Source organism: Epinephelus lanceolatus, chromosome 8, assembly GCF_041903045.1.
Source record: "Epinephelus lanceolatus isolate andai-2023 chromosome 8, ASM4190304v1, whole genome shotgun sequence".
Lineage (NCBI taxonomy): Eukaryota > Metazoa > Chordata > Actinopteri > Perciformes > Serranidae > Epinephelus > Epinephelus lanceolatus.
Window position 1 is genome coordinate 19,170,378 of NC_135741.1, and position 24,336 is coordinate 19,194,713.

Sequence of the window (24,336 nt, forward strand, 5' to 3'; positions counted from 1 at the left end):
GTTATATCATAATCATAATTTTAAAAACCATTTATGTGAATTTATAATGCAATACACTTAATCAAAAGTCAGTTTCAACTTCGATAGGACAAGGATAAACACAATTATGCTGATACAAATTGCAGCTGTTATCTAAGTTGTAATAAATCCTATGATAAAAGCCATTATGAAATCTCTTCACACTGGGGAAACATTCACCAACTATGAAAGCCAAATTTTTAATTATTCTAATTACATTTTCGCAAAAAGCATTTTACACATTTGACAATTTGGCATGTCATAGTAAGAACATCACAGGTGTTATTTAATCAATGATGGCTCCCTTCCATTTAGGTGTGGGAGTGAGCCAGTGTGCTCAAAACAGGATCCCTGTAACTGGCACACAGGAGCTCTGCCTTTAGTCGGCACACCTGTGTTTGACAAGTCAAAATGTCCACTGTGAGAAAAGAGAAAAGTCCATTAGCAGCTTCAACTCACTTGAAAGTTGACACGGTTGACACATTTTTTTAGTCAACAAACTTTTATTAATTAGTTGAGGGATACTAATGCACAGGTAATACAACAAGTTTGGGAGAAAAAATTGTAACAGTTCAGACTCAAAGGAGGTGTCGACGCCTCCTGTGTTAGGTTCTATACAGCTTAATTTCAGATATGGAAATCTTTAATACATCATTAGTCTCATTTCACCTGTTACCTATACATCATAACCAGTTATGAGCTACAACATCATCTCTTAAAACGATCTCAACAGCTTCATCACAATGGCCCCGACAACAGAGGCGGATCCCATTTCCTGCTTGTGAAGTAGGTAGCATACAAAACGAACCACTGCTGTCCAAATAAAAGGGTAGAATTCTCAGGCTGACTAAGGGGGGATGTCTAAGGATTTACCTTGGTTTTGGAAATAACATTGCTGACAAAGGGAAGACGCTTGAGCCTGCTGTTTCCCCAAGTACAAAAGTCACACCACACACAGTCAGGGTAACTAGAAAGCTCCAACAACACTCCTATTTCAAGCCTATTTCATGGTATAGTAAGTGCACTAAATACAGAAACAAACACACATACATATGCCTTGTTGTCCCATATTGAATAGATAATAATAAAGGACTCTCTCAATGTGTTTGTCATCATGTACTGAAAAAAGCTTGATTTATGTGCATCATCAAAATGGATAAAATAACAGTGTATGCCGACACATAGGCCTACAATGTTCTGTGTGGTCTACAAATCTTTTCAACCTTTTTTTTTTCCTTTTTTTTTTTTAGATTTCATAATATGTAAAAAGCATTTTCAAAGCAAACAAATAAAAGTAGGGGGAGTGAAAAAAGCCATACAATTTTGAGAAGACACATCAATATCAAAATATCAGCAAGCCAACAAAACCAGCTAAATATGGTGTATTGCTGTACTTTCTAAAGATGTTGCAGTTAGCTCACACTGCGGGATAGATATGTGTTCTCCACATCATAGGAAGACAGATAGTAAAGGGTGTGATAAAATATAAAATACCCACTGTTAAAAGCAGTGCCTAACTATCATATTGCAACACCAAAGCTTGTCAGGTAAACACAGTCAATGTGACGTTATTAATGAAACAAGTAACAAGCAGCTGATGAACTGATTCTGTGCCACGGCGTAACACTCAACGAAAAGTGTTACCATTTCTGACATCCAGTCATTACAAAGGTGCTAACTGTTTTGTACACACACTCACACGCACACACTCACACATTCACACGCACACACAAGGTCTGGACAACTCATATTGAAAAAGGTCCGCGGACCGATCAGTGCTTGTCTAACTTATCCTCTCCGTCGGTTGAACCTGGATAGAAGATAAAGGTCCATCCCGCTAACAGAGACAGACACATGCATAATCATCCCCACCTGAATAAACTCCATCAGTTGATTAATAATGGAGGAATTCAGCTCAAATCTTTGCTTCACAATATAAAAGGTCATGGCGTAGGGATGACACCACCTGGGACGCATACATTTCAAATTCAATGCTTCTCGAAAATGTTCCGCTGACATCAGTGCTTGATTTAAATGGCGACATTGACATTTGTTGGTGCAAAATTCAGAAGACTTGCCAGTAAGGAGGAAATGGCAGGATGGATTAGTGGACTCGCTGAGTTGTATCAGGTCCTTAAGGTAGAGTGGCAAGTATAAGCACCCTTATTATCTCACCAGAATATCCACACATCATAACTTTATCCAAAGCTATCAGATTGCTATATGGGTAATACACACAAAGAGAATATAAAATAGATTTATGATCTGTCTTTTTTTTTTGTATAGCAAGCAAGTTTTAGACATAGACTCCAAATATAAATCAAATATTTACGGAGTTTTCATTTGCTCAAATCGTTAATATAACTGTGGATTCAAGTATCTACTTTAAACATGTTAAAGTGAAAATATTCTTTGATTGCACACATTTTAGATTTTAATATAATAATGGATTATATTTTTTTTTAAATCTGAAGCTAAACTATTAAGTGGAAGAGCAGCCTTAAAATTCAACAAGACCAGTTATGGCTTTGTGTGACGAGTCATAATTACACGGTCGTGTTGGATTACAGATACTATCTATAAAGAGTTAACCATGCTGCTCGGTATCCATGTAAAGACAAATTTAGCTTTTCTCTAGTTTAATTTTTTCATCAGAGTAAAATATTCCTGCTCCTGTGCCTTGACAGCCACTAGGTTAGGTTGAATACTCCTGGAGTGCAAAAATACAAGAGGGGAGCGAGAGGGGTTAAGGGTTAAAGTGCAAGGCGATAACTTTGAGCATCCAGGAATTAATTCATATACATCATTATAAGTGAATCTTCATTTGCAATTTTTCTGTTTAATAAAAGATTATTTCCCTCAACCTCTCTATAAAAGATATTTCTTATTCTCTCCTCAGCTCTTTGATTCAAGCTAAAGCAGTGGCCAAAACATGGCCTCCTTTAAAATGGTGTCACATCATTTGATTGTGCTGCAATGGTGCAACAAGCTTCACACAAAATTCATCCCTCTGTCCAACATTTAGCTTTGCCAGTCCTATTTTAGACAGAATGCTTCAAGTTTTTTTTTGTTTAAAATCAATTAAACAATGCCATTTTAAGTATTAACTTATACCTTACAGATGGAAATCTCAAACAATCACTACTTTGGGGTATTCTGCTCATTAACTTCAGTGTAAAAGAATTGTGGAAAGCATCTTTTGACACTTAATTATGGTCGTCGAAGCAGATACCGTTCACCGTCATGTGATGCAGATAAAACAAAAACAAATGTCACTGAAGTGATAGCCACATAGCTGTTGGAAAAACAGAGTGGAATATGATTAACGACTGACCAACATTTTAGCTTATATGACATTTGCTTACTTGAAACATGAAAAGTAAAAAAAACTAAAAAAAGAAAAAACAGAAATTAAGTCAAAACAACATTGCACTACAGCACACACTGCAAAAAAATTCTGACTGCTCATGATCCAATTGGACGTGTCAGGCTTTAAAATGACAGATGGCATCATTGCTTTGAGTATATAGATATATAGATATAGATATTGTTTATGTACACAGTACAGTATATCTGTGGAAAAAAATGTGAAAACACTAGCTATCATTAAATGACTTCACCATGCTAATAGAATATCCTTTTTAAAACCTCTCGAACACAACATGAATATTGTAGAGAGAATTACTCTGCCTCTGTTTGGAATACTACCTCTGTTTAGAAAACGCTATCCACGTGGAAGTCAGGATTTCATCTTTGATTACTACTGACGCCCCTGCTGTAAGTACAGAAACTGAAATGTGTGCCTTAAAAAGGAGACAAAAGTGGAATGGAGAAATAAAACACTACTGTTACACAAGGATCATTTATAACAGCAGACACATTAACTGTGGGATTTCAAAAAGTCTGTACTAAATGTTTTACTTCTTAAGGGTTGGTTTAACTTTCTTCTCAGTGCCAAGTCCTTGTGAAGTTAGAAAGGTCTTTTAGCTTCCTGGCACAACATTTACAGTAAGCATCCTCTCTGGCTCCTGGGTCGACAAAAGCAGAGCTACTCTGACAATGACAGCCTCTTGGGTTTGCTTCGTCTGGCGGCGGAGGGGATGGGCTGTCTGTTTTGGCCTGAATTAGCACTGTCCGTTGGGTCGGGGATCAGGGTGGGGGACTGTGAAGGGGTCACGGCAGGGGTTGAGTTTTGAGTAGTGGTTGGTGCTTCAGTTTTTGTTTGGAGAGGCGCAACCACAGGGGGGCGCTCTTTGGGCTTGCGGCCCCTCTTCTTACCAGTGGTGGCACCGTTCCTCACCTCAGCTTTGATCCCATTGTTCTCCGGTGCTTTACTCTTGCTGCTGGAGACCACTTGGCTGGCTGCTGCGCGAAACCAGTTCTGAGATGAAAACACACACTGTCAGGAGCACGTATTTAACTGTTTAACTTTTCTACTGTAATCAGTGAGGCAAACCACCATGTCTGTGCGCAGTAATATTCAGCCCAAAAGTCCCATAAGATGGTAATCATTTAAGATTTTAAAGGGACAGTTCATCCAAAAGTCAAAAAAAAAAATCTTTTAACTCTAGTGCTATATATTGATCTAGATAGTTTTAGTGTGAGCTGCCGAGTGTGGCAGTATCGCTCGTAGAGATGTCTGGCTACTCTCTAATATAATGGAACTAGATGGCACTCAGCTTGTGGTGCTCAAAGCAAAAATCCACCGACCTCGTTGCGATCAGTTTCATATAGAAACTATTTTCCTTCTAATGGACTTCACCCATCAACCATGCAGAAGGAAGCGTGCATGTACTCATGGACGAGAGGCACATGCTTGTGATAGCACGAAATGTAAACATTAATAACTGACTGACTGACAGATGTGAGCTATTTCAGGTGAGCTAGAAGTAATTAACTAGTTAAGAGTAGATAGCGGATACACGCCTTCTGCATGGTGAGGTTGGTGGGTGTAGTGCAGTAGTATGAGTTCCTACATGAAACTGCTCACAACAAGTGGATCTGTAGATGATCTTGAGTATTCGGGTCATGATTTCTCAATAGAGACATTGCTGTTGAATTTTCAGAGTGCATTTTTTTGCCGAGTGCCATCTAGTTCCATTATATTCAAGAGAATGCAGAAATCTCCAACACTTGAAAACTCACACCAAAACAATCTAGATTGATATATAGCACTAAAGGTATGTATTCTTGATTTTGGGGTGAACTGCCCCTTTACCCATGGGACAGAGCTTCTGTATTGTGTGAAAACATTTTCATGCTGTGGGAATGAAAGGTACACAAATGACTGTGTTACACATACTGTATTTAAGGGAACAAAATCAGCACGATGTGCCACCAAGATCTGTATAAACTTGTTCCCCCAAGTTAAGCACTTCTTGGCACAGCATCTTGTTATCACCTGATCTATATATAAACTTCTGGACATCAGCAGGTTTTTACTGTATGTTAACAAAAATGAAAATGCTGCCTATGAGAGTGTACTTAAAGTAATACTAAATAATATAACTGTTTGTTTGCACTGACACAAACCCACCTGTGAGTGTGTCTTGCTGATGTGGTACTTCACACCACTCTCTGAGCTAAATTCCTTCTGACAGATCAGACAAGTGTACTTTCCCAGTTCTCCACCGCCCTGCAAAACACACACACACACACACACACACACACACACACACACACAATTCAGCTCAAGATAGTGTCTATAGCAATATATGCTTGGTGAATCTCTTGGTGATTTACTTGTAGATGATTCAAATCTTGCAATTTTTATTTTTATTTTCATTTTACTGTCAGTTTTCATCTTACATAATTTTCTTTGAAATTTCTTTTTTTGCTGTCATACATTGATTGCTGTTCTGTGTTGTATCAAGCCATTTTCTCTTTCAGTGATACAGCAGGTTACAGAGGCAAAGCACATCAGAAACACACGTAAGACTAGATAGAAGTTATGATGAGAGCATATACAATCCTGACCTGGCTATGAACCAAAGTATAAAGTATAAAGTTCTGTTCTGAAATTGCATGTTTATATGTGTAATCTCGTTTTAACTACAGCATCTACAGAGACAAATGTGGTGGCATTGCTCCAGGTGAGTGTTTGTACCTGGCTGCAGTTGGCGAGGTGAGCTTTTAGTCCTGATACACTGGAATAGACAGCTTCACAGTTCTGAGACAAAAGAGAAATAAACATATAGTGAACAAAACACACTCAACCCATATTCCTGTGAAATCCGTGGCCTAACTATTATAAACCTAGTGCTCAATATTAAAAGGAGTCAGTGTATTTTATACAGTAAATGTCAGTCGTCATACCACCAGTTTGGAGAAGCAGACAGGACTACTGACACAGAAACTACACAATGTAATGCTGTAAAGGGGTCAGCAACAAGGTGTATTTTAACTCCTTCGTGTTTCTATAAACTGAGGGTGTTCTGACATACATCTACTGTATGTAATACTCTGACTATGGATAAGTACCTCATACAGCTTCACTTCAAAAGATCCGAACTATCCTCTTCAGACAAATCTCTGAACTAGTATTTTGTTTAATTTAAATATGGAAAGATATCTTCTATATTTGGTGAGACATACTTAAACCAGACAATGTTCTTACTTCATTGGTACAGCAGATGAAGCCCTTCTCCTTGACTTGGTTTTTCCAGGTCTCTAATAGCTCTGGGCTGAAGTTCGGGAGGCCGGGACGGGTGTAGTTTAACTACACACAAAAGAGGACATTTATATCAGTATATTGTATCAGGTTACAGTTTCAAAGTGTGTGTGTAAAATAAAAAGAGAGACAGGGGCATATTTGTGTATTTTGATGTTTTTGTGGAGCCTATGTATGAGAAGGCTGGCTTTGATGTGTGTCAATGTGTAACCATGTTTGTGCCTATGTGTGTGAGTGTGTTAATAGTTGTGGTCTTCTTACAGCACACAATGCTGCCCTATGCCCATACCTGTGCATGTGTGTGAGGTGAATATGCATGTGTTCATGTCTGCTAGAGATGTGGATCATGTGTGCTCAATGCATCCCCTCTCTCTCTGTCCTCACCCTCTTGCTGTCGGGCACCAGGTCATCCTTGATGCGGCGCTTGGTGCCCCAGTCTTTGGCCAGCTCGTCCTCTGCTATCTCCTGCAGGTGGAACACTGCCACCTGAGCTGACCTGCGCCTCACTCTGCCACTGGGGGTGCGTTCAAAGTCGTCCCCCTGGCTCACATTCTGTGCTGCTTTTTCCTTGACTCGCTCCCTCTCCTTTTCCTTTTCCCTGTCCTTGTCCCTGGCTTCTCTCTCCTTCTCCTTAGGCTGGCCGGATGGTGCTTTCTCCTGCCAATCCTTCTTCTCCGACTGGCTTTGCTCCTTCTTGCCTACTGACGGAGACTCCTCAGAAACCACCTGGGGGAGCAGTAGGACACTTCTTTGAGTGGAAAATGTGGGTAAACGTTGGCTACTTATTACAGTAAGATCTAGTAAACGTGCTTCCAGACAGTGGGAAACAGAAAAAAGCCTGTTTGTTTGCTATAATAATTATTGTCTTCCAGGATGATCTTACCCTCTCTTTGCCAGTGTTGTTGTTGGTGTCAGTGATAATGTCCTTGTTGTTGTTGTTGGTGGTGGCTGTCGTGGTGGTGGTGATAGTCGGGGAGTGTTCGGTGCGTGCATGGTAGTCTCTGCCAGCCTTGGAGCGGTAGGTTTTTCCACAGTGCTGGCACAGAAACACAGGCTTCTCATCGTCAGAGAACTCTCTTCCACAACGTTTCTGGTGGTACTGGTAGCCCATCAGGCTGGAAAAGTGGGCTGAACAGCCCTGTATACATGTGTGTGTTTGCACACAGAATGTTTGTGTGATCGTGTGAGGCCAGTGACAGAAATGAGACAGAATGAAAACACACATTAAGCAGGAAACTGGGTAAGTGGAACGACATGTAGGTTTAATGGAACAGTATTACTGCATTTGGTCAATATTTTGTGGTTGCTGTTAAAAAAAAAAAAGACAGAGAAAACAGGAGGAAACTGCTCATTTTTCAGTGTGAGGACATGTCACAGTACAGAGTCTATTTTTTGCAGCTCTTTCTCTTCCTCTCTCTGCCTTTTGCACTCTAGTGTGAGTAATGGGAAGCAGAGTGTTGATGTGGTTTTGGGCAACATGTCAAGAACAAGGCATAAAGGAAAAAGGAGGGAGAGAGGTAAAAAGGAGGCAGACACAAAAAGAAGAGCCTGAGGAAAAGGGCGAAACAAAATCGAAACTGGCAGATGAGGAGAGAGGAAAATGTGACGTGAAAGACAGAAAAGTTGGACAAATGGAAATGAAGGACACAAGAAAAGCAAGAGTGGCAAAGAATGAGAGGAAGGAAAAGAGAAAGGGACACTGGAAGAAAGACGGAGTGCATACCTCACTAGGACACTTGATTCGTCCCATCTGTTTGAGCACTCGGCGCAGCCTTTCTCTCTCCTCGTGCTTGTCGCCCGTCTGGCCTTCGCTCCCCGAGGGCTGAGGGGGAACAAACACAACGTCGCATAAGTGTGTCCCATCACAACACCTCCCCCTCCCTCCTAACTTTTCATAAGAAAAAAAAAAAACGGTGATGAAAATGTGTTTTCCATCTCGGGTGTTCACACTGTGCCAGGATCATTAAACGGTTTCATGGTGAGGCTGTTACTCAAGGCATGTTTATGACAACTGTCAAACCCATGTTTTCACTCAAGTGTTGGCTGGTGCCAAACCCCAGCCAAGACCAGAACAACAGATGGCAGGGCTGCCAGGGAGAAGAAAGCAGAGAAGTGCAGGGGACTGAAGAGAGTGTGGACTTACTGAGGAATCCCAGTGGAGCCAACTTCATGTGTTTTCTCATGTGTTAACACACAGAAAAAAACAAATACGACAACTGAGACACAATCTTAGCTTTCTGGAAAGGTAAGGAGGAGGTGTCACACTGCCAGAGCGCTTCACTACTTCAAGTAAATCTAAGTCAAGCCTGCAGGTGAGAGAACAGACACCAGCTCAGCCACTGATTTACACTGGCAGGAGGAGAAACCATGAAACTACATCAGCATGTATTGCTAATGCCTCTATCAGAGGCAGAGAGGGAGCAAAAGAGCAAGCAAGGGAGAAAGAGGAGTGAGAGAAGAGGTGGCAGTATCACAGCAGCAACAGCAACATCAAGGTCAAACTCAGTAGGTGACCCCCGTCCTTCTGTCAGCCCTCTGTGTTTTCCCACACTGCACTGGGGCTGTGCAACGTGACCACACTGACAACACAAGGACCCAGGGTTAGTGCAAATGCCAAATCAAATCAAAATTCAGAATGCAGCTTATACAAGACTGAAGTACAAACTGCTTCACATAGAAATGATAGAAAAATCCATAAACGATTAAACGCAAATGGTAATACAGCCAGCAACATTAAAACACAGACACAACTAAGGAGCAAAATGAATCAGTAAAATATTTTTTGCAGTTCCCAAAATACAAATACGCCTCTATTCCAATATAAAGACACTGGACAAACTGATTGGACCACTGGAAAATACAATATCTCAGTGTATTTACAGAAAAAACACCTCGGTTTATATAATATGTCCTCAGATGACCAAGCCTGTCAGCACTTGCTGTGCACTGTGGCCATAAAAAAAGTCACCTAGAATAAGCCTCTTTTCCAAGAAAATATTATTTGGTGCTGTCAAAGACACAAAAGAACTGTCGTCTTGATACACCTGAAGGCGCTGACAACATATACTTTATATAGGAATGCATATAAAATGTCCTCAATGCCCTTAATGCTCGAAAATATGAAGCCAAACACATACACAACAATTAATAGCATGATTGGTGCTGTTAACTAGATATACAGACATCTTAGTAGAAAAGCTGATGACTCATTATAAAATAAAATAAACATTTCTACCTAAATGCTAAGGGGCTAAGGGTATGTCTTAAGACTCTCGGCCTCTGATTCCATCTGGTCTTTGATTTTTTAATTTACTACTGATGAAAGTTTTCTTGTAGATAGAAAAAGAAGAGTATGACACAAGTCAAACCTGGAGATGATGAAAGCCTCCTTTAATCAGCAGCTACTTGAGTCTAGAGCACAATCACAGACGACGCAGCCTGTCACAAAAGTTTTAATTATCTAATCTGAAAAATGTTGCAGGAAAGTTTGGTGGTTTGCTGAGGAAGAGTATCTTCACGCACACACACACACATAGCGCTTCTCTTTTGCTCCGCTGGCCTGGAAAGCCGCCAATAAGGTCAAAGCACAACAGGTCCAGACTGAAGACAAATGGCGGTATCAAACAGTTTAACTTGGCTGCCGCAGATGGCACAGTCATCCATCATCACTATTAAGCTGACAAAAATACACACCCCGAGCCCTTTTATACGCGCACATATACATGCATGTGCGCATGTATCATACGCGATCAGAAAGTGTGCTCGCACAAAAACACAAACACACATGCTACAAAGTTTGGTGCACGTACGTTCATTAATCTTTCATGATACTTTTTGAAACAGGCAGCGTTGAATTATTCAGCAAACTTCATAGCGGTACCATTGCTCTAATGCAGGAGTGTCATGATAATATCTTAATGAAGCTCTCTGCTGTCAGAGTTAAGACAGCTGCAGAAAGAAATGTGAGCACTTCAAGGACAGGAATACCAATCACCATCACCAGTTCAAGTGTATGATCATTTACAGGCCCTGAGCTCAGATTTTCATCTGTGGATGCATACATATATTGGTAGATATGTGCATGTAGGACATCCCTCACCAGCCACAGTGAAAGCTGACACTAGCAGTAGTGTACGGTAGATTTCCATACATAGAGTCACAAGTGCAAGTCTGACTGCCTCCTGAATAGGTGTAGTGCTTTGGTGTGGTGTCTAATGACTAACTAGCCTGTTCAGTGGGTCAGTGTGACAGTGGTGAAACATTAGCTGCAAAGTATCCTCATCTGGACTACTGATTGATGAATTAGGGGGCAAAGATCAGCTTAAAAGAAGGACAGTGGCACAGCTCAATAAGTTTATCTCCACCTCGTATCTATAAGGAATTTCTACAAAGACCTAAATCACTGGGTGTTATAGCAAATAACCTGAGAGCTTTGGCATACTGGTTTCAAACCTACACCAACCATAGGGCCACGGCATGGGTGCAGATGGAGGCAGATGCCCACCAATATCCCTCACTGCCTTGTTGTACTCAGCTATGCCTATCACACCACACCTCACTTCCACCACCCTCTTAGCCCATCAGTCTTTACTACATGGGCTCAAGTGCGGAAACATTTTGGCTGGCAGGCTGGTTCACTCTGTGGCCTGACTGTGGCAAATTATCAGTTTCCCCCCTCACTGTATAATTACTCCTTTTGGGTTTGGCATGAAAAGAGTATTGTCTCATTTAAGGTTCTGTGCATAGCAGATGTTTTTGCTTCATCCATTCAGCTGAGAGCTAAATTTGATAAACTGATATTTGCAGGTTCGAGTAATTTCCTTTAATCCCTGGACAGCAGCCTCTAAGTATTTTATTTTCAGCAGCTCCATCTCTGAAAGGCACATTATCTGTTATGTATATGAAACTCTCATCAATGCAGATGACATCTCTTGATGCACTGAGAGAGACTTGGCAGGTAGATCTGAATTTACAGTTTACTAAGTTGAGTGGTCAGATATATTTACTAGGAGTGTAGCGATCCATTAATCTTGATCGATGTATGGGTTCAGTGATCAGTAATCCAATATCATCTATGCAAAGCGAAAGGATTGATCCATATCATCATATTTAGGATACGCCTTAAGCCTAGTTCACATTACATGATTTTCACTGCGATTTTGACGTTGCAGAGGATCTTGAGAGCCACTTTGCGTCGGAGGTGAGACGGCAGATAGTTTGCCACGACGAGTCCTCATGTGTGAACAAGCCTACAAGCAAGTCGCCTCCTTGTCTGCGACTGGGACTGGATATGTGGCATGCTAGAAAACTGGAGAAGTGTGACACGTCTGACAAAGAACATCAGCCAATCTGGACTCAGGCCCTGGAGGCAGATCCGATTCAACACAAGGAAGAATATCCATGCCTTTACGATGTGTCGTTCAAGGTTGGTGACGTCACCGCATTATCTGGGGCTCTGTCAGCGAGGGCTCATTGGAGAAATCTTGTGGTGTGCACACACAGGTCGTAACGCAGTTGGCAAGACTCCCGCTGACAGAAACACACGTCGCCAGGTACTCAAAAGATCAGGGTGAGAATCGTGTAATGTGAGCTAGGCTTTAACTCTGAAAATCTGTGTCACCATCAAACAATGCCAGGCAGATAATGACAAGTATTTGAGAAAAAGACGATGAGGATAACGTTATTTATTCTGGAATAAATTGGCAGAGTGGACATATTTTGGATTTCAGAGAAAATACAGGTCAACAGACAGAGCACATCATATGTACCCAATGGCGTTATGAGATAAACGCAACGTTCCTGCCTGGCTGGCAACTCAGTCTGCCAACTTCTCACAACAGCAACATTAGCTGCTCTGTTTGAACTATAGTCAGCTGAAAAACAGCCTGTTTTGTCCTGTTTTGTCAGGAGATGTAGTGACTTAAAGCAATAATGATTAATAAAAAAGTATAAGTGCAACAAATTGAAATCCACTTGTGTGGCAGACTGATTCTCCATTTTTGATCCCTTTCCAAAATACTTGGAAGAACAATAGATCCAAATCCTCTTACAGACATTTTTAGTATTCAGTGTGAGAACAGCTTTCGGAATCACGTGATCATACATGTGCATGTGTGCCACTGTGGATGTACCTTGGTGCTGTGTTCAGCCATGGTGTGGTAGTTGAGGCCGGCCTTGGACCTGAACTGTTTGTGGCACTGCTGGCACTTCAGGGCATCCTGGAGCTGCGAGGGTTAAAGGCCAAAGAGAAGATCAAATAACATTTCTGTGAAAGGAAGCTAACAGGTAACTGTACTCTTTATTGGATGTGTCAATACAGCAACATTTCACCTGTAACCTAATAGAGTTTGTTATTAGCGCGCAGTTTTGGTCAGAACAAAGGACAAAGGCCACATCAAGAAACTTTGGGAACCAGAAAAGCCAATTTAACACAAAGTGTTTCTTTTTGTAGATCACTCTCCTCGCCTCAGTATTGATTTGGAGACAGAGGTGTTTTGATGGTGAGTGACCCGCTGGTAATGTGGTGATTCTGTCATTGCTTTACGGCAGACTGTCACTTTAATAGAGTCACACAGGCCACTGGACCAAGGACCCATTAAAACTGCTATAGGAACACATCTCTCTGAGGGCCTGGAGGCTGCTGCGCCACTCCGGCCGGTCTGTCCTCAGGAAAGCTCAATATAATGTCGCTGGATGAACTTCCTCCGTGCTTCACCTCTACCTTGTTTATTACTGCTATTGACCACAATTGAGCGCAATGCAAACAAACCGCAGAAGTGCACAGAGTCCATTCCCTTGATCCGTTTCAACTGATATTAGCCTGCGTATCAGGGCAGATAATTAAAGGGTATTACATGAGAAAACTGGTTGAGATTACTGTTCTGAGATACTGCCTGATGTTCTTTCTACAGCCTACCAATCAATATCATTACTGTAAGGGCTCCCAAGACTCCGCACAATGGGGTCCTCAGGGAGAAGTATCTAATAACATTGCAGTCAAAGTTATAATCCAATGTGGAAATTACAGCTCTGGGTTGAGAGAGCTTTATTTCATACTCAGAAAAAAAAAACATTTAATAATAATTGTGGTACACTGAAGTTTTGTCAATATGTTTTTTGTTGATATAATATATAAATTCAACTGAGGCATTGTGTTTGTCTGCTGTGAATGTCCATGCAGATTAACACATCATGTGTATTGCATACAGTTCTGTATCGGGTCTGGTACTCAGCGCGGGTGGTTTATTGTCCTATTATTTTTTCCAGGTTTAGTTCTGGGTGGCAAAAAGAACCTGCAGGTTGTATCACGGGTGTTGGATGATTAAGATATTAAAATAAAATGATAATAATTAATGTTTTAACATTTTAATCCACTGACTGTTGACTTTGTGTGTCAGCTCTGTCCTCTGCGTAAGCTGCGACATGAAAGCTGCTTCAGTCAGGTGCAATATGAACAGGCACGTTAACTGTGGGGATGTGATGCTCAATATCATGTAAAATAAGCAAAAAAGTATTTATTTAAATTATATTTCCTGAATTATCCTCATTTTAAAATATCATATTTTAGCTTCACATGTATAAAATGACCACGAAATGATCACTTTCAACATGCCGCCTGACCAAATTATTCTAACAGCAGATATTATTACAGAATTTGCGGTATCGGGTCGGGCCACAGATCTTGGGCTGTGGAACTAATTGGTTATATGTGCAGTTGGCGGCGCACGTGCGGTATTGCAAGTAGCAGTTCCGGTTCGGGAGCGGACTATGATGTAGTGTCAAATGTTACACATGATCCTGAGCAGCACAGATTTAAGACTTCTTTCCAACAGCACTGCGTACCCACGGCATTCAGTAGATATCACATGATGGTTTGATATTAATGACATTCAGGTCTTATTCAAATTTTCAGCAGACAGGCTTTTCCAGAAATGTGAAAGCAAGCTTGTACTGTGGTGTTTGTCTTGGATTAGTATTAACTACATAGGAAAACATTGTTTTTTTCAGTTTCACAGCTCTATCAGAGTTTGTGACAGCACACACACACACACACACACACACACCCACCCTCTCCCAGTCTGACGGACAGCTGTACCGCCCACTGACCTTCTGGCAAATCTCCATGTGTTTCTTGAGGCCGTGGATTGTTTTCCTGGTGACGATGGAGCAGGTGGGGCACACCACTTCACCTCGCTCGTGGATTGCTCGCTGCCACTGGGTGTCAGCACCTTAGAAACATGTGGAAACAGTGTTACTCTCTTTGGTACGGTGCCCTAATGGGTGTAACTGCTCCATTTGTGTACTTATCTGCATTCCTGTGTCCTTGTCTTACAGTGAATTCTATGCCTGTGTTAACATGTAAAATACTTATTAGTGATATATGACTATTGTCACACATGTATACTGCCAGATATTAATACATACTTTCAACATATTGTACCACAGTAGCCAGAACTATAACTATAATTTTATTACTTTCAATAATGTTGTTGTGATCTACTGTCATTACCTGCATCTCTCTCTCTCTCTCTCTCTCTCTCTCTCTCTCTCTCTCTCTCTGTCTCTCTCTCTCTCTCTCTCTGTCTCATTGTGTTATACGGATGTTATACTGTTAATTTATTATGCTGATCTGTTCTGTACGACATCTATTGCACGTCTGTCCGTCCTGGAAGAGGGATCCCTCCTCAGTTGCTCTTCCTGAGGTTTCTACCGGGTTTTTTTTCCCTGTTAAAGGGTTTTTTTTGGGGAGTTTTTCCTTATCCGCTGCGAGGGTCATAAGGACAGAAGGCAAATTGTGATTTGTGATATTGGGCTTTATAAATAAAATTGACTGACTGATTGACTGATGTAAATGAATCCCTTCAGGGGTGATTCCCAAACCCCAAAGGTTCATAATCATCTGGACGGAGCTTATTTTATTTTATAATCATTACCAGGTCACAGTGTATTATATCTGTTATTTACTTAAAACATGTATTAATAATTTGACAAAATAACTATGAAAACAATTTGGCAAAAGCTCAGTTGTTTGTTTTTAAAGGTCTCTGTTGTTTGCATGCTGCCACGAGGTGTCAGCCTTTGAACCATAAACTCAGCCGGGACATCCACCAAGTATGACTAGTCATTTTAAGTCATATGTTACTGTACTTCAAGTCAGAGACCTCAGAATGTGCAAACTAGCCAATTACAACTTAGAGTTGGACCAAACTGTTCCCATTGCACCAAATATTACGATGTTCAGGTACATAACGCTGGTGTAACACGCTTCATCAGATTAACAGTCTTGTTATTTGATTCTTGGACAAATTTCACAATAGTGCTGTATCAATTTGTTGATTTGTCAATTAGCTGATTAACAGAAAACAGATTTACAACAACAATTTTGTTGACAAGATTCTAATTTATCTAAATTCTTAAACATGAGGATTTGTTGCTGTTCTCTGATTTATATTATTATAATTGCACTCTCTGAGGTTTGGACCATTGGTTAGACAAAACAACAACAGTTTGAAGACATCCCACTGGGCTCCAGGAAATTGTGAGGGGCTTTTTTCACAGGTTTCTGACATTCTATGTACTAAATGATTGATTAAATTGACATAATTAAACAGTAAATAATCAAAGTAATCATTAGTAGTAGCACTATATCACTATCTGTAGGGTTGGGGGACAGGCCCACTGTCACAGGGGGTCAAAGGGTTCAGATGACCCTCACCAAGGCCCAGGGGGTGCCATTCAAAGGCCTATGCACCACTGGCAGTGCTGGAGTGGATGTGGGGCCCAATTTGGTAAATTCTGCCCCCTCTGTCCATTCCTCATGGCTGGGCTAATGAGTGATATGACGATATACACCGTGCGATGGTAGAAATGCATCTACCTGTAGAGCTTTGGCAGTAATGTTTCTCCCGAGCTACCCAAGGTAGGCTACGATCTCGCAATGTGACGTGATTTGGGTTGCCATGTTGAACTGAAAGAATTTTAGTTTATGTTTTGAATTTCTTGTTTTTAACTAAAGTCTCATGTGAGGTAGCTGATTTTTGTTTCTACGGAAGTTCCACATAAATTAGTCACATGGGATAAAGTACTGTATGGTTAGTGTTAACAGAATAATTACTGTATCATGACATACACCTTAACTGTGAAATCAAATAATATATACTGTGACTGAAGATTTTGGCCATATCACCCACACCAACTATTTTGTGATGTTTATTATGTATTTTATTTAGGCCTTTAAAAAATAATCTGGGAGCTAACCAGAGCTGGTTGTAGCTGGATCTTTCTTGGAGGACTGACTTGAAGTAGGTCTTCTCTGGGGCTCCTCATTGAACCCACTCCCCTCTGATCTCTTTGCACGGCCTGCCTTCAGCTTCTCCTCCACCTTAGTCATACCTACAACACACACAAAGACACACAGGCGTGACAGTAATTAATACTCCCATTGAATGTATTCAAGATAAAGTGAGTGATACAAGCAGAGAGGAGGAGGACAGATGGAGGACAGTGCTGAACAAGAGAAATGCTAATAAACAGAAAGTTGATACTGGATATAAAATATTAAGAATGAAAGGTAGAACTGAGAGAAAGAGGTTGTTTTGAGTTATTCTCAATCAGTGACTGAAAGAGAGCGAGAAAGAGCAGTCCTGCAAACTGTGGATGGATTGTTTGATAAGTGATGATAAGTAGTTAACAGCCTTGTGCATGCTATATGAGTCACTGAACACTTTCAGCATATGAATGAGACTGAAAGAGAGAGATGCTGGAAAAGCACTGTGTATGTGGTGTGCGCTTGGCGTGTGAGTCACTGATTCATTTAGTTGGATATGAAACACCTCTACAGTTACATTAGCACTGTTGAAAGACCAGCCCCATTGATCAGCAGCAGTGGGGAACATTCACAATAACTCAAGCAGCCAATCACACAATGTTGTAAAGTTGTTTTGAACGAGCCCACAACCCACAATCTTCATATGTACCGTCCAGCAGTGGTACATACTGCATGTCCTCCCATGGTTTCCCTTCAATCAGTGAATCATCATCCTGTGGCCTGCTGTATTGTCCGTAATCGGTGATGAATCAGCCCGCCCATAGCAACAACCTTTTCTTCAGAACTTCAATTATTCACTTATTTATTAATATCACCCCCACGGGAGGTTACCACACAGCGTTGTTGGATTGTTAGTGGTCACCAAAAAACATCTTTTACTGTCAACAACAGGGTGGAGGGAGGCTTCATCCTCACTGATACGTTTTCATTTCAAAACAGCATTTTTTTTCTGCCTTTTGATTTGTGTTTTCCAATTTCTTTTTTCAGCATGCAGCCAATCTCCATCATTCCTCATCAGAGAGGGTATAAATGAATGATGGAGGAGTAATGCCAGTACCAGTGGGCCAGAAGGCTGTGACAGTTGTGTGACTCTAAGACGTGGCTAACAAGTTAGTGCTGTATTTGGTTGGCTGTGTTTAGTCTTTTCTTTATATTGTGTGTCCCTGCTACAGACGATCTGGTTCCCTTTTGGAGGTCTTTTCTCATTGGTGGTCCTTTCTCCCGTTCTCGTTTTAAATAAACTTCCTTAAACTGGCGATTTGTTTTGCTTGCCTCTTTCTGTTTTTGAAAGTTCCATCTGTTTCATTGTGTTACTCCCCCCATCCTCTAGACCTCTGGTGGGGGACGTAACAGTACACACAAGCATTTTGGCATCTCTTCAGAAACAATCTGCCCACACTTACATGCCTGAAAATGCATATCACATGACCATTCACGTACACTGGGAGCGTGCCTGTATAAACAGGAAGCAGACTGTCTACACTGCAGTTGGTTACTTGGTTAAAAAAATACTACAGAGATGGTGAAAAGTGTGACCAGAGATTTCTTTGCTTAGATGAACAACCAGATATGCATATGGGAGTTAACTGGAATTCAGTTCATTCTGATAAGAACGTCCATGATCTCAAAGGTGTTTAAACCCCTCCCTTCTGTTTAGTTTTTTTTTTTTTAAAAATTGAACTTTGTGGCAGATTTCAGACAGACTGTAAACACTGTGCAACAGAAAGTAAAATGAAATAAAAATGAACTAGCTTTCAGATTGATGAATGTAATACAGCTCAATTTATACATCTTTTCGAAGTGCAAAATTAAATATCATGTTCAGACTGCTAACACTGGTAGCATGCTAGCAGCGTAACATCTAGCATGCATGCATAGTGGATTATATGTCGTTCTGACAGGCCAACCTCCTTACTTATTTGTCACCATGCATTATTGGTCCTGTTTTTGTCTCTGTACTGCCACATGAACATATTACACAAGATTATACAACACTGAAAACACTCAATATGAACTTTTGTGCCATTTCTGCGGTGCGTTTCTATCCATAAAGAGATGCATTTCCTTGCGTTCAACACTGGTGGTGTACTGTGTATACTATAAAGAAATACGGACATGAAACAAAAATGTGTGGTAACGAGGAGTAAGAGGGTCGAGGCAGCTGAAAACAGATTGGAAACCGTTGCAAAGCAAATACAGCGACATATCAGAGCCGTACGGAAAGCATTATCCATTGCCTGAGGAAGCCATGGCTACCCACACAAATCAAAACAGGTACGTAGGCTTTGCTATAATGTTTTGGCATGACACGCTGTGATATATAAGACCCTATTGGAAAGCAAACCTGGGGGACTGCGTCATCATTTTCAAAAGTCTTTGTTTCTAAGACACCATAGTGTGCATGCTAGGTGCAAATCGAGCAATAGTTACGCATTTTAAAATGAAAACGTATTAGTGTGGGTGTAGCCTGAGATGAATTCTTGTATTTACCTTTCAATCCAAATGTTCCAGATATAGAAGGCTGCTCTCCAGTGAATTTCTTGGGCGTTTTCTGCTTCCGTCCTGGCTCAAGAGAAAAACACAGAGCAAGGAACGGTGAAACACATACACCCAGAAAATAAAAATATGTGGTCGATGACAAAAAATATGCTGTAATCTTACTGTGCCTCATTCGCTCTGGGTCTTCGTCAGGGAAAGACGGCGGAAGGCTGCCTCCTTCACTTTCACTGCCCCCTGCGTCAGACGATGTGCTGTGGGACTGCTGGGACTGAGGCTGGACTGGCTGGGACTGGTGAATCTGCTGTGAAGGCTGGCTGTGGCTGTGCTGTTTCCTCTCGCTCTTCTGGTGGGCCAGCTCCCCGTTCTGAGAGGGCGTGGACACTTCGTGGGTCTTTTTCACTTTGAAGAACATCGGAGAGGGGGGACTGTTCTCCATGGGCCTGAATTCACAGACCGAGGGAGGACAGTTTTGGGCAGTCAGCATTATGATGTTACTAACACCGTTATGTCGGTCAGTGTGGGTGGGAGTTTGAGCTCTAAATCCCAGTCACCTTTTCTTGGTGTTGGACTTGACAGGGGTCTTTTGAAGCTTAGGCTGCTCGTCCTTGGGCTCCATGCTAACCCTGTCTGGGTGGTTCCACAGCTTGTGCTTCTGCAGGCGAACCTTTGTGGCAAACACTGCCTCACAGTAGGGACAGCCATGACTCAGCTTCTCGGCTACGGTGGCCTGGTACAAACACAGACATGAGGAGAGGGGATTTAGAGTGAGATCCCTCCCTACGCAAAATAAACTGACAGTAGGGAGCTGTTACTGGAGGCATTCAGATGACAAATCACAGGCTCTTGAAACAACCCAACAGCTCGTGTATGCGCAATAATCACGAAATGCCTGTGCTATTTATCAGTCTAGATTGCTCTGGTGTGAGTTGTCGAGTGTCAGAGATATTGGCTGTGGAGATGTCTGCCGTCTCTCAAATATAATGGAACTAGATGGCACTCGGCTTGTGATGCTCAAAGCATTAAAAATATATATGTTTCCAAAATGATCATGACCCGGTTACTCAAGATAATCCACAGACCTTGTTGTGAGTAGTTTCATGTAGGAACAACTTTCTTTCTACCAAACTACACCAACCAACTGTATCGTTACGCATCTACTCAGCATGTCCTTGTACAACAGTTCGTATGATACCTAACGAATTAGTGCCCAATGAATAACGTTATATACTTAGTGTAAAGTTATGTAGGTTAGGTTTAGGAAAAGAAACGTGGTGATGATGTACCTTAAAATAACTCACACTCACTGGTATCACACGGTCCCAAACATCAGTCTCCTAGGGGAAAGTCCTGTGTTGTTTGACCCATCCATCACCTCATCCTGCCTTCTTCCAAGGACTTCAACTTTTATACTATTTCCTTATTTACTCCAGTTGGTGCATTATTTACGAGCGCACAGCTTCCCCCATTACCTGGGTTATACATGACTTACTAGCTCATGATTAGGTGGGTTATATATGAATTGTGGTGCATTACTTTTTGGAAGTATATGTATGATCAGTGCATGATCATACTCATAGAAAAGAGGCTCGTGACAGCACGAGATGTTAACATTAAAGGCGACCTTCTCGGCTGAGCTGCAATGTTAGCTAGCTCAGTGGTGATGCGTGTTTCCTTCTGCACACTTATAAGGTTGGTGGGTGTAGTTCAGTACAAAGAAAACAGTTCCTACATTAAACTGCTCATAACAAGGTCTGTGGATTCTCCTGAGTAACCGGGTCATGATTTCTGGAAAGAGACACTGCTGTTGAGTTTTTCAAATGTATTTTTTGGCACTTTAGGTGCCACAAGCTGAGTGCTATCTTGTTTCATTATATTTGAGAGAAGGCAGACATCTCAAACACTCTGCATCTCACACAAAAGCTCTATACTCATAAACAGCACTCAAGGTAAGAGGGAAAATATGCATTTTTTGATAATGGGGTGACCTGTCCCTTTAAACTCTGACTGTGCAGGTAATTCATCACAGACTGCGATAGTCCTTCTATTGAATCTTTTCTTCAGCACTTTTACTGTGATCCAGTGTTAAAGTCTACTCTGAAGCAAAAGGTGGAAATAGCCGCATAGCAGGAAAGAACAGAGGTTAGTGACTCACCCCCTGGCAGCGTTGATAGTGGTACTTGACGCCATAGATGCTGGGAAACTCTAACCAGCAGCCTGAACACGGACACTTAACCCTGGAGCGGCGCTTAAACTCTTCCTTCCATTGTACTATCATATGGGCCTGCTCAGGGGTGAGGAAGAGAGAGTTCAATACATGCAAGGATTATCGCTATACTGTACTGTATATCGTGCATATTCATGGGGAGCTGCCTACTCTGTGCAGGAGAAAAATGGAGCCCACTTCAAACACCTACTCAGTTCAAAGAGGGATACTCACAGGGATGCTTCTCAGTTCCTGCACTTCTGCTTTAGGGCGACCTTTCCTCTTCCCCTCTGCTGGCTCATCACACACCGGACCTGGGAGAGAGAGAGAGAAGATCATTTAGTAATGCAAGTGCCTCATATTCATGGAAAGGAGATAATAATTAATGATATCTTTGTGTTGGAACATTTCACAGAGCTACACAAATACCCACCGTCATTACCCTTTTCAAAATCCCTGAATATAGTGACATATTCAAACTAAATATGGACACAACAAAAACAAATATATGCAGCTAGATGTTGGGTGTGACTGATAAACAGGAGAACAGAGCGCATTTGTGAATGCGTGTGTGTGGGAGAGAGGGCAGTGTGGGTAAAGGCCTTCTGTTGAGCCAAATAGATCAGCTATAAATCGCTAGCGTCTGTGTGAACCTCTGACACAGCACACAGCAGACCGACCGCCTCAGCTTTCTCTCTGCTCCCTATTGCTTTCTCTCTCCATCCCTCATACTGCTGCTTCCCTCTTTTCTCACCTCATGTCTGGCTTTCTCACTCTGCCTTCCTCTCCCTCCACACACCCTTCCCAATCTTTCTCCCTGCAAAACTTTGGAGAAAAGGCGGTGCACTGGCTCATTACTGCTCTCTTCTCGGCTACAATTAGACCTCTGCACTATCAGCCCTGCACTCTATTTCCTCTATACAGTGCTGCTTGAGAGAGGGAAGGAAGATTGAGAGAGCTGGGGATGAGTGTATGCATGTGGAAGAAGAGGAGGGAGGGTGGGGTGGGGGGGGCAAAGGGAGGACAGGGAGAGCAGCGGATGCTGAGGGAGAGAGGAGAGAATTGCAGAGGCAGATGACTTCTTCCTCTGACCAAGCAGAATACTGAATGACAGTGCTGCAGGTAGGAGCTGAGGCTGTACTCTGCTCTTCAGAGTGATATATCTTTACATGTGCTCTCAACTCCCCCTGCATTGATCTAGCAAGACCGGAGAGCGGCAGCAGAAACAAGGCGAGCAGGAGACAGAGGTGCTGCTGGAGCCTATTCAGTCATATCAGATCTAGAGAATGTCAAAGGGAAGCTACTTGAAGTGGAGATGATAGTCCTTTGTTGTGAAGTGGAATGCAGCAGTGGTCTTGCATAGACTCTGTTTCACTTCCCCATGCTGAGGAACACGACATTGTGTCTGCCAACTGCTTTCTTCTCCTGCAAACTCATTGACAAGCAGCGACAGGATGCACACATGCCTAGTGCAGCTCATTTGTGGCGCATCCCAAACTGGATCAGAGCACTCCGTGTGCCCACCAGGATTATAAAAATGGCTGGGAGGATTTTTCATCAAATAAATGAATTGACTTCCTGCCATCGTTGCACATACAAAAACAGCTCATGTTGGCAAAAGGATCGCCTTCGACCCAAAAAGCATCTCTCCCTGTCAGTGATGTTAATGTTAACCTGCCACGACCTCCCCTTCTCATTTCCCTTTGTTTTATTACACAGTATCAACTTTCCCTGTTCCCCTCATTTGTCTTCTTTTTGTTTCTCACTCAGGCACAGACACAAACGTGGGCTGACGGATTATATGTAATCTTTTACTTCAGCCTCACAATAATAAGGTAGAAAGAAAATAAGGCAGGGCTGAATAAGATTGAATGAGAAGTAGCACAGCATTGGTGGCTGTGTTTGGGAATAGTTCATGACACAAGGTGCAAACACATGCATAAAAAAAGCACACACTGACACACAAACAAATACACAAAACCATTACCAGTGTGTGTGAGTGTGATGCGTGTGCATAGATATGAGTGTATTAATATTCTCCCGGCGACAGAGCATTTCTCTATTAGCTGTCTGGGTAGCAGCTGGGGAGGTGATGCAGTCGGCGGTGCAGCTCTTGTGTTGAGGAGGAAATTGAGCATGCATTCTAATTCCTGTCTTAGAAAATAAAGGTCTTGTAAAAGAAAGGCATAATTAATGAATTCTGCTCTTGGGAAAGATATGTTCTTGTTGCTATGGGAATAAGATCCACTTGTCTTAGTTACCACTATCAGAGGCCTCTTTCCAGCGAGCAGAACAATTAGGCCTACATACAGAGGGCTACGATGCAAATAGGCATGTACACACACAAGCCAAGGAAGTGCAGCTGCGGGTGCAAACTTAACTGTGAAAAAATGAAATTTTAAACTTGTCTTTCCTGGGGTGAAATATACTAAACACAATAAATATGTGTTCAGTATCTATTTTGCTTTGCCTGCTCGAGTATGGGTAGAGCACTGTGGCGCTCAGCAATCACAACCATTGTCTTGGTATGAAACAAAGCAGGCCCATTGTGTCAAATCTAAACCCCGGTTCTCAGGCACAGGCCACGGGGATAAAACAGCTGTTCAGCTAATGTCAGAG

The 24,336-nt window shown here is 41.8% G+C and overlaps 1 protein-coding gene across 6 annotated transcripts in view; it reads right to left on the reverse strand.

The window, feature by feature from the left end:
* Positions 1 to 3,924: 3,924 nt before the first annotated feature.
* znf512b (zinc finger protein 512B) overlaps positions 3,925 to 24,336 on the reverse strand; it is a 33,851-nt gene continuing 13,439 nt past the window's right edge. For 2 of the 6 annotated variants that reach the window (XM_033629033.2, XM_033629037.2), the window contains 15 exons: positions 21,952 to 22,031; positions 21,667 to 21,795; positions 20,066 to 20,241; positions 19,677 to 19,954; positions 19,506 to 19,577; positions 16,946 to 17,080; positions 14,795 to 14,916; positions 12,820 to 12,912; positions 8,412 to 8,510; positions 7,572 to 7,826; positions 7,073 to 7,414; positions 6,635 to 6,736; positions 6,125 to 6,187; positions 5,555 to 5,653; positions 3,925 to 4,399 (listed from right to left, as the gene is read on the reverse strand). In XM_033629033.2, the coding sequence (XP_033484924.2) occupies positions 4,067 to 4,399; positions 5,555 to 5,653; positions 6,125 to 6,187; positions 6,635 to 6,736; positions 7,073 to 7,414; positions 7,572 to 7,826; positions 8,412 to 8,510; positions 12,820 to 12,912; positions 14,795 to 14,916; positions 16,946 to 17,080; positions 19,506 to 19,577; positions 19,677 to 19,954; positions 20,066 to 20,241; positions 21,667 to 21,795; positions 21,952 to 22,031 (2,378 nt within the window). In that variant the 3' untranslated portion in view covers positions 3,925 to 4,066. The remainder of the gene's footprint in view (positions 4,400 to 5,554; positions 5,654 to 6,124; positions 6,188 to 6,634; positions 6,737 to 7,072; positions 7,415 to 7,571; positions 7,827 to 8,411; positions 8,511 to 12,819; positions 12,913 to 14,794; positions 14,917 to 16,945; positions 17,081 to 19,505; positions 19,578 to 19,676; positions 19,955 to 20,065; positions 20,242 to 21,666; positions 21,796 to 21,951; positions 22,032 to 24,336) is intronic. The other 4 variants (XM_033629038.2, XM_033629039.2, XM_033629036.2 and 1 more) reach the window with 3 other exon arrangements.